The sequence below is a fragment of the Carassius gibelio genome, chromosome B5 (assembly GCF_023724105.1).
Source record: "Carassius gibelio isolate Cgi1373 ecotype wild population from Czech Republic chromosome B5, carGib1.2-hapl.c, whole genome shotgun sequence".
Lineage (NCBI taxonomy): Eukaryota > Metazoa > Chordata > Actinopteri > Cypriniformes > Cyprinidae > Carassius > Carassius gibelio.
The window spans coordinates 34,558,125-34,574,160 of record NC_068400.1 but is presented as its reverse complement, the minus strand read 5'-3'; the positions used below and the strand labels follow the sequence as shown (position 1 = coordinate 34,574,160).

The 16,036-nt window shown below is 36.6% G+C and overlaps 1 protein-coding gene across 2 annotated transcripts; it reads right to left on the bottom strand.

The window, feature by feature from the left end:
- Positions 1-29: 29 nt before the first annotated feature.
- On the bottom strand, positions 30-16,018 carry pip5kl1 (phosphatidylinositol-4-phosphate 5-kinase-like 1). Of its 2 annotated transcripts, XM_052555889.1 has the most exons (11): positions 14,494-16,018; positions 13,327-13,521; positions 11,128-11,178; positions 10,866-11,020; positions 3,679-3,803; positions 3,452-3,486; positions 3,310-3,365; positions 2,917-3,029; positions 2,673-2,835; positions 1,679-1,717; positions 30-961 (listed from the first exon to the last, which is right to left on the bottom strand). In XM_052555889.1, exons 1-11 carry the CDS (start codon positions 14,506-14,508, stop codon positions 502-504), a joined length of 1,407 nt encoding a protein of 468 aa, XP_052411849.1. In that variant the 5' UTR covers positions 14,509-16,018; the 3' UTR covers positions 30-501. The 2 variants fall into 2 exon arrangements, with proteins under 2 accessions (XP_052411849.1, XP_052411848.1); XM_052555888.1 differs by lacking the exon at positions 1,679-1,717.
- Between the last annotated feature and the right edge of the window lie 18 nt (positions 16,019-16,036).

The window sequence follows — 16,036 nt, the reverse complement described above, 5'->3', positions numbered from 1 at the left end:
CAAAATCACTAAAGAAGAAAATGTGCAAATATCAAACATAATATGTATTTTTTATTATACTGCAAAAGCATTTGAATGCCCACTTGTGTAGTTCCACATAACAGTTTCTGAACGTGACAGATAGCAGGAAGGAAGTGACCCCGTTTTTTTTAACAGTTGTAAGTCTCAAAAGCTTTTCTGTCTGGACAGCTGGCAATCAAATGTTAACGATGTATTTTTCATACTATTCATGGTTTCATAATAGGTTTCATCCCTATGCACCATCATTGCTCTGTTACTCTCATTTTAAATGAATACAACTTTTAACTTTTGCATTTATGAACTAGAGTGTTTTAACGAGTACTTGCATTAGCATCGTCTGTCGTTGCATTAGCAAACAAAAAGCTATAAAAAATTTCACCCTCAAATGTACATTCAGATCCATTCCACAGTGTTTACATAATGAGGTTTGCATGAGTCAGGTGCGAACAGTGGTCCATCTGTCATCCAAGCTCTCTCATTTTATTTGGTATGGTCCTGAACCCACTGGCACAGCCTGTGACAGTAAGCTGGAGGACTGACTGTGGAGAATGATTGTCGTGGGTGTCTCAGTCTTTTCCACAGATGCTCAAGCCTCTTTTTGAAACCATAAACAGTGAAGATATCAATTATCCCAATGAAGTAACGCTGCTCGGATCCATCAATGACATGAAGCGGGTTTCTGAAGTTAGGAAGCAGTCTCCTGTTCTGGGAGTGGAACGTTTGTAGATCGGCTGACTCTGTTCCCATCCTACTTTGTTGCTCAATTTTGTCTTCCTCAGGACTTGCGATGTCCGTTGAACAATTGCCACTGTGCATTTCTGTTACGTGACCTTGTGCTGTATTTAATTCTGAGGAGAGGAGTGTGGAGTCTTCCTCTGCCACTGTCCCGGGAACAGTTGGTGAAGTGGCATGTGTAGGACTGGATGTTGCATTTACTGACCTAACAGCCAGTCAGAGAGGAACACAGAACAGAGCAAACAACATTAACCTACTGAATGATTCTCGTTCAGTGAAAATATGTGGCTGTTGCTTGTTTCTGGGTTGAAGCTCTGTTTTTCTGCAGAATATTATTACAACTGAACATTCCATGCAGTTAAAGGTATAGTTCACCCAAAAATGTAAAGTCTCACTTCATTTACTCACCCTCATGTCCTTCCAAACCCATGTCATTATTTTTTTGCGTGGAACATAAAAAAAGATGTTTTGCAGAATGTTCAAGCGTCTCTTTTCCACATAATGAAAATTGACATATTTAAGTCATATGTTAACTTTTTGTGAGAAACAGACTGAAATTTAAGCTGATGATTACTGAAAAGTTTGACAGTCACTATTCACGCTCATTATATGGAAAAGAGCAGCTTGGACATTCTGCTATTTTTCCTTATGTGTTCTATGGAAAAGAGAAAGTCATAGGGGTTTCAAAATACATGAGAATAAGTAAATAAAAAAAAGAGACTTCCATTTTCATTTTTTTTGGGTAAACGATTAGTTTAAATGATGGATAAATGCAGTATATGAGATGATATCCAATGACTAATGGAATGGTAGTAACAAGTACACGCATGGTTATTATTTTAGTTTAGTAATTTAGTTTTTGTTATGTCTTTGAGAGATTACTTTGAAAATGACATTGAAGCTAGATATGATAGCTACATGCCTGCCTGCCAATGGCCGTTTGGAGAAGAAAGAGAAGGATCTGGAAAAAGAGGTGAACATGAACATTCACAGTCAGGGTAAAGCCTGTTATCCTTAAATACTGAACTAAAATAGAGAGAGGAGGCAGCAGAAACATCGCTAACACTTTAGTTTAGGGAACCAATTGCCTTGCTTATTAAGCATTGGCTGTTTATTAGTAGGCTATAGCACGTATTCTGCAAGACCATATTCTACAATCTACTACCTAACTAAATAAGCAAATTAGGAGTTTATTGAGGTAAAGTCGTAGTTAATGTTTTGTTAATAGTTAGAATTAGACTAAAGTGTAACCGAAATGTTTTGAAGAAAATATTGTCTCTCAGAACATTTGAAACGTGAGCAAACATTAGTTTTCTGCATGTAATCATCTAAAGTTAATCACTATATTCTGTGTGCGCCTCAGCAGTCAAGCATGAGCAGTTCATTCAAATGACTGTGTGGGATAGCGGTGACCAGCCAAAAGTATCTGCGTGCCGTCCAACTGTGTCAAGAGTAGAGTTTTTATGCAGCTATAAATGTCAGACACCACCAACCTTGAGACTTCACTAAAATGTGTTTTTACTACTATTGTGAAAATAAATTCATCCTCACTCTCCACTGTTTGCTATTCACCATGCATTTTTAGGTACAGAAATACATTTAAGGACAATACAATATTAACATCTAGTTTTAGAAAGTTTCCATTCATTATAAATAAACCATCGAAAGTTTTGTGCTTACATCTTGTTTTGACCACACCTTGTATGCGGTCAGTTTTACCAGTGTTACTTTTGTAATACTAATAACACGAACTTCTCTTAAGTAGTAACATTAAATTGTGTAGTTTGTGGAGATTGCAGGTTATTTTGATCATATTTACTCAATGGACACAAACAGACTTTCATTAAAACATCTTTGTAAATGTCTTTGGATGTTTGTAGATGACTATATGCATGATATGCTAAAATGATGCTCACTTTTTGGCACGCATGATGAGTGTTGCGAAAGAAAGACTCTGGCTGAGTTCATCCTGGTGCAGGGGCTGATGGGCAAGCAGGAGACTGTAGTCCAACACATTGAGGGTCTGAAGAAAGGCAGTATCAATCTCCACCTGACGCAGGAGCCAAGGGCGTTGCTGGTCTGTCATATAAACAAGGAACCAAAGGACTGAACGTAGTGTTGCAGATGAAGTCTAAATATCATAAAAGGAACTTCGTTTACCTAACTGAATGAACTGTCCTTCAAAATTAAGATCCTTCAAAACAACAATGATCTGGCTGCCTTCAGGGGCTGGGTCTGTCCACCGGCTCACCTCACAGCCTTTTATATCATACCTTAAACATTGAGAGAAAAGGGTGACTGTAAAACTAGGAAGGAAGTGTAATGGAGAAGGAGGTGGTAGTAATGGATTGGATCATTATTCAGCTATATTATAAAGTTACAGCTAAAAGGCAAAGCAATTTAATAACCAATAATTGCAAGGCTGTGGATTTTAGTAAGCCAAGATGAGATTAAGTGATGGAGAGATTAGAAACATTAAATATTTATATGACTGATAATGGATTGATCGTTAACACTTCACAATTTCCATTTATAACATGCAGTAAGTCTTACCTCGCTGTGATTCTGTCATCAGGGTAAAAGACACTTTGCATCACAATAAAATACTTCTGCACACAGAAAACAACATGCACCCTCAGGGTTCATAAAATAATCATTTTAACAGGAAATTGAAGACATAAAGTGAAATAATTACCATCCTCTGATGTGCTATTTTGATCCTGTGAACACCTGTCCGTGAAACAAGCAATTGCTTAAATGGATGCAATAAAGATAAGCATTCAAGGTTTCTACTGTATTGTAAATCATCGTGAATTCCCCCCTTCAAATTCATTATGCCTTAAAACTGGTAGATAAGAAAATGTTTGTCCTGTAACATTTGTTGAAAAAGTAATGTTCAGTTAATAGCTTCCTTTTTCTCACCTAAAAATTTGACAAGCAGAGAGTGTGGGTACTTCTCCAGATGTTCCATGTAGATTCGAAGGTTAGACAAGAGAAATCGCACTTCTCTTTTACTCTGTGTCTTTAAGAAGAACCGCTTGTCATTACTAAACAGAGAAAAGAGAAATGCTTGTTAAAGGACATTTGGTTTGATATCAAACTAAAATAATGTATTATTCCATAAAAAAAAGTTTGGCCAGTGAGATTTTTAAATGCCATATATATATTTTTATATATATATATATATATATATATATATATATATATATATATATATATATATATATATATATATATATATATATATATATATATATTCACTTATGGCAAGTTGAATTTTTAGCAGCCATTTGCATCAGTCATTAGTGTTAAATGATTCTTCAGAAATAATATTCGGATTTCCTGATCAAGAAATATTTTTTCTTATTACCAATTTAACACAGTTTTTTTGTATTTCTGTGGAAATCATGAAACATTTTTCTTTGGATTCTTTGATTGATAAAAAGTCAAAAATACTTTTTAAGATGTTACTGTCACTTTTGATCCATTTTATCCATCCTGGCTGAATACAATTTATAATGAAATTTTCTTTGTCGATTCAGATTTCCGATTTTTTGTAAGTGTGGCCTGCCGATACAGATTTTTGCCAATTCCTATTTTCTTTCTAAACACTATAATTGACAACATATACAAACAAAAACATAATGTAAAATTATTAAGCATTACAATTTCCCCAATCTGGAAAGTTACAGTTGTTCTCTCATTTAAACAACTCTCAAAATAAAGTGCTCTGTGACTAGAAAAAAAAGGTAAAAATAATGAACTGAAAAGGAGTTGCTGTACTGTTTAACAAAACAAGCAATTTCCCAATGTTTCTTAAATAGTAGTTTTTTCACTAACCTTAGTAAATGTGACATCTTTCACATCAAATTCTTACATTGTTTCAGTTAACCCAGAACAATAATAAGAAACTGTAGAAACTGTTACCACTCGAATGAAATCAGTAACAACAAACTCCATCTTTCCACTGCAGGAAAAACAGAACCTGCATCTGAAGTGGCATGCGTTGTATTTACACAGACTTTTTGGATGAAGCTGAAGTACCATAAATGCATTTACACTGCAACCTTTCGAATGCATATATAATTTATAAGATTAATGTTTTAAATATTTTGAAACATACAAATAAAATATGTTAGGAAAAATGCAATGATAGTTTTAAATATGAAACCACACCAGTAGGTGCAGTCAAATGACCGTTTGAACTATTGGATCATTGAGTCCTTTATTTAACAGATTCAAATGGATTTTTCATGACTTTATGAATCATTGACTCACTTGAATCGTTCAAAAAAGAGGATTCATTCAGTAACGAAACACTGCTGTGTTGCTCGGAGACACACAACAGTTCTGCTGTGGCTTTAATTGGAACTATTTTCATCATGGAAATTGAACAAAATCGTCAATATTATGTCTAAACTGTTCGTCACTTAATTTTAACTTGTTTATTGAACTATAGTGTAAAATCACTTTGCAATCGTGTTGAAACATTTTGTTTGTGCAATGATGCTTATCTAAATAATATATTAGAATTATTTTTTCTAAGAGTGTTGTTGTGCTCATTTGTTTTGTTGTCTGCCCCGGTCCGGGACGATCACATAGAAAACTAATTCTGGACTTTTTTAATTTTCCCCCCTGGTGGAATGACCTGCCCAACTCAATCAGAGCAGCTCCTTAGCCAACTTCATGAATCGGCTAAAAACACATCTCTTCAATCTTTATTTGACCCTTAAAACCCTTGCTTTCTCTATTCTTTTTCTATTCGATCTGTTTTCTTTTTATTTATTATATTATTTAAAAAGCCCTTGCTATTTGTACTGCATTAAGCTAACTAGGACTTGTTTTAGCACTTATATATCATTGCTCTTTTGTTGATTTTGATTGTTTCCATTGTCCTCATTTGTAAGTCACTTTGGATAAAAGCGTCTGCTAAATGACTAAATGTAATGAAAATAATGTGTGTGTGTGTGTGTGTGTGTGTGATATGTAATAGGTTACAGATTACAAAATGTAATAAGTAGTGTAACTATTTCAATTACTTTATTAAATTAATGTATTATATTATTATATTTGATTACTTTTCCAAATTTCTAATGTTTTCAACTGTTAATCATTTTCAAACATGGCAGGTAAACCAGACAGGGTTTCACCTTTGTTTCTTCAGTAGAACACAAACAGATTTTTAATTCAGACCGTTGCAGTCTGTCAGTCTTATAATGTAAGTGAATGAGAATCGTGGCTTTGAGTAGGGGTGGATCCTTTGGGATCTCTGATCGGCGGTCTCCAAAAAGGCAGATCTCGAAAAACAAGGTTTGGCACGACATGCACCAACACAGTCTCCATCTCTGTCTGGAGCGTGTCAAATAATTAGAATGCTGAAGGTGAGGTACAATTCATATTTCTTCATTAACTCAAAGTAATTTGAAAACTTTCTGTGAGACGTAATTTCACAAAATGTGCAGGTGAATGACCGGGCACTCTCTCTTTCCCTCTCAAAATGTGCAAATGGCTTCAAACCTCATGTTTGCACTATAAGCGAGTTGCACAGTTGACACAGGAATTGCCACTTGCACAGTCGAGGCAGTGTTGCATCATCACTAAAATTTATTTAGCAGTGTGAAAAGTACACTTTTAGATAAACAAGGCAATATGGATGGCACATGTGGAGGTAGAAAAACAATGTTCTTTATGAACCGCAGGACTGCTTGTTATAAACATTTAAATTAAAAGGCAGTAGAGCTGAGTAAGTGGTACTGTAAGTTTTAATTTAGAATGTTTTTGATAACATATGAAAAGTAGTTTAAATGTTTTGCCACTTACTTAAGCACCTGTGTTGTGCTGTGTGTAAGCTATTGTGCAACAATTGCATGAGTGTAAAAACAAAAATGCACTTCATGATCAAACGCTGAGGTGAGATAAATATATTTTGTTGATTTTTTTTTTTTTTTTACCCAGCTCCCGTACACCCCTAAAAAAAAAGAAAAACTTCTCACAAGAGTCACCTATAAGAGGGAAATTCCCACCATTTAAAAAAATGGAATTCAGACCCTGAAAAATCAAAAAAAAAAAAAACCTGAATGTAGTATTACTATAAATGATTCCACATGATAAAAAATAAGGCTTTAAAAAGATCGGTATCGGTGGTCGGCTCGACAGATACTGCTTTCGGTTTTCTTCTCAAAAATTCTGATCGGAGCATAGCTTTGAGAGTCATAAAAAATACGCAAACAAAATCAAATTAAACCATATCTCTCAAATGGGGCATTGACACTCCTAATTAAGATTCTAGACAGAGAGTCAATGGTCAATTTGAGAGATAGGTAGCGGAAATGAACTTATAAGACTTCGATACGCCGTAAAGCAAGAAGAAGACGTGCACGCACTCAGGACAGTTCAGAAATTGCGGTGAAAATCAGAGGTAAAAAAACGATGTAAATACTGTTCAGTTTCTTGCACAGACCGATCGTTCCGTGTCTTTACACATCAATGTATCGCCCGAGTCGCAGGGTTTAATTAGTTTTTTTTTTCTGTATGTTTTATGACTGCCGTAATTCCCATCCACTTTGATTATACTGCTGACATACTGCAACGGTTTGAGTAAAAAAAATCTCCATTTATGTTCTACTGAAGAAACTAAATCACCTACATCTTGGATGCCCCGGGGGTAAGCAGATAAACTTCATATTTACACTTTTGGGTGAACTATCCCTTTAACCTTACAGTAACTCTCAACACTGATTACTAATCACTTTCAAATTCCTTTATCCCTTGAATTAAGATTATAATAATTAGGGGTGCTCCGATCAGGATTTTTGAGACAGATCACCGAAAAGCAGTATCTGCCAATTCAATCACCAATATCGATCTTTTTAAAGCCTTATTTTTTATCATGTGGAATTATTTATAGTAATACTCCAATCAAGATTTGTAGACATTTTTCAGGGCCTGAATTTCATTTTTGGAAATGGGGGAATTTCCCTCTTATAGGTAACTCTTGTGATCGTGAAGTGCATTTTTGTTTTTACACTCATGCAATTGTTGCACATAGCTTACACACAGCACAACACAGTTGCTCAAACAAGTGGCAAAACTACATTTTCTGATATTCGGTATATCCTATACTATATTCTAAAATGATCTGATATTAACTTTTGCTTGGATTTTATTGATGGAACCAGAAGTTTTAAGTTATATGAATATGCTTTTTAGCTCATGGGTTTACATTATCTTAACAAGCAAAGTAATTCAACATTAATTTTCTGGGTGTGTCTATGAAACATAGAGGTACCATCCTAGTAGTTTTGTGTGCGCATGAACGGCATGTAGGGTGACCATATTTTAGTTTTCCAAAAAGTGGACAGTGGGTGTGGGTGTGTGTATAGGTGTGCGGGGCTGAAGTGTGGTTGGTTGGTGGTTAAAGTAGTGCCCAAAGTAGTGCAATCACCATATCCCAAATATCATAACAGCAAATGTGTCATTTCCATACCTAAAATACATATTTTACAATCACCTCTAAAAAACCTCTAACAGCTTCCTACCAGTGGCCCTCCTTAACATCTAGAACAGTTTTATCATAGGCAGAATGCACAATGAAAGTGAAGTGAAAGTCGTGAAATTTGCCAAGTATGGCAACCCATACTCGGAATTGGTGCTCTGCATCCATCCATCCAAGCATTTATGCATTTAAACCATCCAAGTGCACACACACACAGCAGTGAGAAGTGAACACAACGTGAACACACACCCGGAGCAGTGGGCAGCTATATCCAGCAACTGGGGTTTCAGTGCCTTGCTCAAGAGCCCCAGATACAGATCCCCTGTAAAGACCTTGTCTCAGAGGACCGTCAGGACAAGACCACAGGAAACAGATGATTCTTCTGCACAATCTGACTTTGGTCTGGTCAGAGGAGAACTGGCCCCCCACCTGAGTCTGGTTTCTCCCAAGGTTTTTTTTCTCCATTCTGTCACCGATGGAGTTTCGGTTCCTTGCCGCTGTCGCCTCTGGCTTGCTTAGTTTAGGTCACTTCATCTACAGCGATATCATTAACTTGATTGCAAATAAATGCACAGACACTATTTAACTGAACAGAGATGACATCACTGAATTCAATGATGAACTGCCTTAACTATCATTTTGCATTATTGAGACACTGTTTTCCTAATGAATGTTGTTCAGTGATTTGAGGCAATGTATTTTGTTTAAAGCACTATTTAAATAAAGGTGATTGATTGACTTCAGCCATGGGTATTGAGGGTTAAAGAGAGCGCTGTTCATTCACTCCCTCCCACCTACAACTCCTGCCAGCACCGAGACTCGAACCTGCAACCTTCGGGATACAAGTCAAACTCTCTAACCATTAGGCCACAGCTGCCCCAAAAATGTTTCAATACAAGCATTTTAGTAAAATCTAATTAAACAACATTTCAAACCTTTAACCCAAAGGAAAAATCAACACATTAACAGTTTAAAAGTAGCCACAGAAAAAAAAAATTATGCGGACATTCAACACAAGCTGCAGGAGTCAGATTTGACTGATCATGGATTGAGGAGAGAGAGATGGTTGATTCAAAAGAGATTTAAATACTCTGCGTATTAGGGGTGTAACAGTACGTGTATTTGTACCGGACCGTTTCGGTACAGGGCTTTCGGTACGGTGCACGTGTGTACTGAATGCAATATTTTGTTTGCGGAACATAGTTACATTTCCGTGTTTCCAAACGAACATATTAAGTGGTGGAAGTCTCCGCGTTCAGCGCAAATCCCGCCCTGCAGCTGATTCTAATAAGGCCTAAGGGTTTCAAAAGGCATCACGCGAGTGTGAACATCACTACAACTAGGGAAAAAACGATTGTAATTCAAACGCAGCTACCGTCGTCATTTAAACAGACCTTTGCTCTTAATTCTGATCGGGCCAACACAATAACGAAATCTGAGCAGGTCTAAAAACTGAAACGGTTGATGCTGCACTTTACACTTTGGAAAAGTTATGAGACTGAGAATATTTTATTTAATGGAGAACTTTGCAGCAGTATTTTATTTCTTATTCTTTTTTTATTTTATATATATTTTATTAAAAAGTATTTTTTTTAAAGTGTAAACAAATTGTTAAAAAAAAAGTTTATAGTAATAAACAACCAGCAGTTTAATGTTTGCATTTCTTTCCCTTACTGTACCTAAAATGAACCGAACCGTGACTTTAAAACCGAGGTACGTACTGAACCGTGATTTTTGCGTACCGTTACACCCTTCCTGATTATTGATATCAAAAATGATGCAATATTAAAATGTTTGCAGTGAGCGGGTGGGATTGGACAGAAAAATCATGGGAGCAGGCAATAATGGTCAGAAATTCAGTGGGAGCAGGATTAAGATACAGTCCCTCGCAGCACTCTAATACAAAAACGCACTGGTGACTGTAGAAAGCAAAAGCAGAATCCCCGACATTTTGGGGCTATTCAGAAATCCCGGCCAGACTATTTTTTTAGGTCCAAAAGGTTCCCATGTCTGGGAAAAGAGGAAATATCGTCACACTAATGTCAAGGCAACGTACAACACAAAGACACTTTACATTATGCGTAAATGCGCGTAACTAATGCAAATCAAGCAAGCTTGTATTAGGCCTCAAATTGTTGTCAAAATAACACATTAGCGGACCAGAGGCAATAATATGGATTTTTTTCCAGAAAACTTCTTGCACAAAATAAATTCAAGCACTTTCAAGGACCTGTATCAGTTTATCTTCAAAAACTTCCCAGGGCTTTGAATCTTTTTTTTTTTTCAGATTCACTAACTTTCAAGGATTTCAAAGGACACGTGGGAGCCCTGTTTTAAGCACAACCATCACAAAATCAGAATTTGAGATCATTCTGAGGTTATTTTAATACTGATTTTTCATTTAAAAAGTATGATATTACTGATTTTAATTCAAATTTTTAATAAAAAAATGTATAAAAGAAATCAATTATTAATCAAACCCCATTTTGTAATCATTACAATTTTCATAACTTGCTGTAATTTAATTGCACATTTTTTCTCAGTAACTGTAACTGTGCCTTATACTGTGCCTGGTGCATATGCTCCTGCATGTGAAGCATTTGTGCTGACTCACGTTAGGAAGAAGTCTGCCTTGCTCTTAGAATTGCTGATGAATTGCAGGTAGCTGCCTTCTGACGAGAGGGACTGCTGATATTCCTTCTCTGTCATCCCCAGGGAGCGCCGCAGACTGGCAAACACCGGCCCAGCATACGTCTCCATCCTGAAGTCCTTCACACAGTCACAAACACAACAGAAGACATTCAGTACAAATTATACATAATTATCTTGAATGCCGAAATTATAGTAAGAAATGTTGGCTTTTTCCTTTAACATACCTTATGGATTTGAGTTACTTCAAGAGTATAGTCATCCTCTGACAGCTCATCCTAAAAAACTCAAAATATATGATCAGTACTGAAAAGTATATATTGTATAGTTGATTACATGTTTTTACAGGTATTGTTTTTCTTTTTGTTGTTTAAGTGTTTGAGAGAGCGCTTTGACACCCAGATAACAGGCAGCATGTTCATGCATCATTCTGCTGCCTAAGCAGACTGGATTCAATAGAGTCAGAGGTCGGCAACATCATCTATGTGTGTTTGTGTGTTAGGGAACAACCACATGACCATGAGTGCAACAACCACACTACAAAAACGGGTTGAGTAGCTAAGAATGAAGGGATGTGTTTACCTCATAAACAAGTTTGTGTGGTTCACTGAAAATGGAAATAGAAGGCTATAAAAAAAAATTAGGAAGAGGTCAATGTTTCAAGTCTATCTATCTGTGTTCGTTACCACAATTAATTTACATTCAGGAGAAATCAGGTTTAGAACACCCAGGTACATTTTAATGTGTGTAATTGGTCTTAAAACACTTTCACCATGACTATATTCACAAATATCACAAAATACCAGGGGATTGATTGTCTTACTGCTATCATAAAATGATTAACAACATAAAAAGGCATATTTTTTCAACAAAAAATATATATTTTATTTTACGAATTTCATTAATGACAGAATCTAGGACCAGAACTATCCAATTCTATCTTGTATGGTTTTACCAAACTAAAAACGCAGGCTGGGAGAGTTTGCTGGTAGTCCTGCATTTCTTTTTACACTTACTGCGGTTTCAATATTCTGTCATCTCAATGAGAAAATTGATTTATAGAAAGCATTGCAATGCTATATGAATAATTTATGAAACATCACAAATGTGTCAAGCCTATGTGGGGAAAAAAATTAGTCATGCACATACAGTACCACGTTCAGAGATGAATAGTACTCTCTTGTTCCTCTATGATACGTTAAAGCCACTTACACAACTGCAATCTAAAATCTCTTTTTCATGGTTTAAAAACCCACTGATTTCTGCTTGAACATTTGTGCCCTCTCTTGTGGTCGCTACCATGCACTGAGCCCCCCTCCTCCACAGTGCATGCAACACAATGGTGCTTGTTTCCAAAACACTTGGTTATTCTTTTACACCATATGCACTGTTACTCTTGAGCAAATTACCAAGAGAAAAACTCTAATCAAGCCTAAGCATTGTAATATGGTGCCCCTTCAGTGCCACAAACACCCAGTCTCCATGGAAGGATCAAACTAAATATGGTCCCTCTCTATGGAGCTTGTCCTCATACTAATTAATGGTAAATAGAACACCGTCGTCTCCTTGGAGGTCTTTGATCATGCCAAAGCAGTCGTCTCTCTCACCTTTAATTATAATGTGCACTTCAACATTGAAAATGTAATGTAAGATGAACAGTTTATTTCCTTGTGATTGTGTTTTGGATTTCTTTTTTATAATTCCAAACCTGTTTGACTGCAGTGATCTGTGAGTTCTGTATAAATAATGTTGTTCATATCACCTTGAGCAGTAGATGTTAACACTAGCTGAAGTCAGTAATGAACAGACTAGTCTGGGGGTAAACAAAAGGATTTGAATAAAATGTTTTGATAAAACTGATTAAGGAAAAATGTTATGATGGTGAATGAAAAAAAAGTCTAAGTATCAAATAAAACTAAAATACCTCTAAGTTGGCTTTCTATCTTGTTTCTATTTCATAATAGCTTTGTAAACAGACATAAATTGAAATACTCATATTCTAATGTACTTGTAAGAAATGGCATTAAGGTTTTAACAGCATTGCTATACATTGTAATTCTGTTTATTGTGTAGTTCCTGTATTTATTACTGAATTGTAATAATAACTACATTTATAGCTTATTTTTGTTATTGCCTTATAGTCTACTTCATTGTCTGTGTTAAGTCTGTACTTTATCGGCATGGGAAGCATCTGTCACAAAGACAAATTCCTTTTGTGTTTAACATACTTGTCATACTGATACTGATTAAAGACAATTCTGTTTTTTATATCTTCTCCACAGAGCCCTGGGAGTCCACAAACCAGTCAGAACTCTAACTATAACTGCATCTTTCCAATTGTAATCTTTTCCTTAAGATGGAAGGAGTAATATTCATTAGGGACTGAATGAGGTGTACTGTAGGTTCATAAACATGGGTATACTCACAGGTAAAGGGTTGTCAATGGTGTTCTGCACAGCAGCACACAGCCCTTCCTTCATCATACAGGTGAGACTGTAGAACTCATGCTGCTGATCGATCTCAAACAGACCCAGCAGTTTCCATTGCTGCCTCAGTCTTCCCCACCGTCTCCTCTTCACCGTGCGACTGTTTCGGCTCACACCTGGTCCTGACATCTCCATCTACAACATACAATGGATGTGTACTTATAAAGAACACCAACTTGTAAGCCTTAGTAGAACCCAAATGCATTTTTTTTTATCAGTATTTTGTGAGTGTGTGTATATATATATGAGACATGAATATATTTTACTGCACTCTACTCATGTTATAATCACAGAGGGATTGGTCATCATCTTGAAACTTAAAGACTGCTTGACAACAGAATAAAATCTGTATCTGCTCAAAAGGTCTTAAGGTGGGGAAATGATCATCTTTATTACTAGTAGGGGTGCTCCGATCACGATCGGCCGATCGTTAATGCGCATCTCGTCAGTAAAGCCGGTTCTCTAATCAGCGGTTAATTCCATGTGATTTCACATAGAGCAGCTGTTACTACACAGAGCCGTTGTTAATAGAGAAGATGCGCAAATCCACTTCATTTTCAGCGTTTTTTGGCGCATCTTCTCAGTTAACAAAGGCATTTTTTGCCATCAGTTGCAAAAAATGCACTGCACCTTTAAGACACCTGTGTTCTTTGCACATGAGCAAATCATAGTTGCAAACCATTACCAGCTAATTTGTCCTCCCAAGTGTCATGTGCCTAAATGGATTCCTCTGCTCTGTGCACTGAGTGCCAGAGAAATATTTCAGACACAAGTTTATTTGTTTGCAGTGATGGTAATCAGCTGTTCTGCATGAGGAAATTAAATTTTTCAATATCAGTCTGCAGCCTTTCCCCCTCTAAATGCAGCCTGGGACTTCTGTCTAAAACGTCTAAGATACGTCTGTCATCAGAACCACATATGAAGTCCATATAATGGATATTTTTACTATTCTAAATCAGCGAAGGCCAGTTATTGATGAACATTTTTAACAAGCCAACAAATATTAAAACAGGAAGAGTCGAACTGTCAGTTACTTAAGAAGTTTACCCTCAGTTCAAAAAAAAAAAAAGGTATTTCTGTCCAATAAAAAAACAGAAGTGCACGTACCTCAGTGCGGTTCATTATGGGTCCTCTAACACATGTCCTCGTCCTTTCGCCGGGTCGTGGATGGGGAGGTCAGCGCATTCTCTCTGTCCTCGCGTGAGATGACACTAGCAGTGTGTGGATGAGCAGCTCGAGCTCGACCAGTCTGGTCTCTCTTCAGCGCTACTGCAGCGGCCCATCCCACACACACACACACACACACACACACACACACACACACACACAGCCGCTCTGCGCTTAGATACGGTACACACGGACCTAAACGACCAAGAGCTTAATAGGCGGACACAAACAGACAAAACTATAGGTGTTGAAAGTAGATTGATATCTTACACATATCACAATTTACCTTGAACTAAAATGTTCTACACATGGTACATTCTCTCTCTCTTCCGCTCTCTATTCATACACACATAGCAAACGGAGTTGGCCCAAGCTGGCACTGCTGGCGTCCTGTCGGCAATGGCATGTACCCTTTCAGCCAGAGCTGGGCCATGTGTGGCGGCACGGCGTGGATCTGAGGGGCGATTGATGGTGGAAAGAGTGTGGCCCAGATCAGTCCAGTGATATGTGGCCCAAATCAGGCTATGATCTGGCATCATACTATTTGTCCCACGATAAACAAGATGAATACAACACTGTAACAATTATGTTTAAATGCTCAAATACATTTTAATGAAGTGTAGTATTGTTAAAATGTAGTCTTTGAAATGGCAAGTAAAAACTGAATGAAAAATTATCATTTCAGAATTAAGCAAATCATTCATTAAACTGCACTTAATTATAATTGTATTATATTTTATATTATTCTTGGCACAAATTATCTCAGAATCCTTACATGAAAAGAGAGAGAAAGATAGAGAGAGAGAGATCATTTAACCATTATCATGTAAAAATTATTTGGTTTACCATGGGTCACACACTGATCTATAATAGTGTGCCATTTTTAGCACCATTTTTATTAGTATGCTGTCATGCACAATCATTAAATAAAATGATCATGAAAGTATCTTATTTTTAAATTCTCTATATCCATGTGATGCTTGGTGTGAGGAACAGATCCAAATTCAAACAATTCATCTGCGATATGTATCCCCTTCCTCTGTAGCTATAGTAACAATTAAAAAGTTAGCTTTGAAGTGTATCAAACGCTCATTGGATCTCGCCAGTTTCTTCATTATGAGAAATTCACTAAATATTGTCCACTACAGAGACAAAAACCCTACAGCTGGGTCTCATATATAAATAAATACAAAAATGTTCTAAATCTAAATCTACAATTTGACATTAAATTTAATAAATTTATCTAAGCTTGACAGTAAATGAGAGCATGGGTCAAGAGTTAGTGGTTGCCCAAACGATCCTCTTTGTTGCCTGAGGATGCACTGTTAACTCTTCTCTCTCAACTGCCAAACAGAACTTGGGAAAAAGCAGCTGCAGCAAACTCATTACAACAAATTAAAGTAATTAAATTCACACATGTAAATTAGGGGTGCCAGCTTGGATTTGCGCAGCTTGTCAGTTAGCAACAGCTCTGTGTAGTAAC

Coding starts and splice junctions, on each gene's coding strand:
- pip5kl1 (XM_052555889.1), bottom strand. Junction 1,718..2,672: donor CTCATCATGCGTGCCAAAAA/GTGAGCATCATT, acceptor CTCTTTTTCCAG/ATCCTTCTCTTTCTTCTCCA. Junction 962..1,678: donor AAACGGCCATTGGCAGGCAG/GCATGTAGCTAT, acceptor ACTGGCTGTTAG/GTCAGTAAATGCAACATCCA.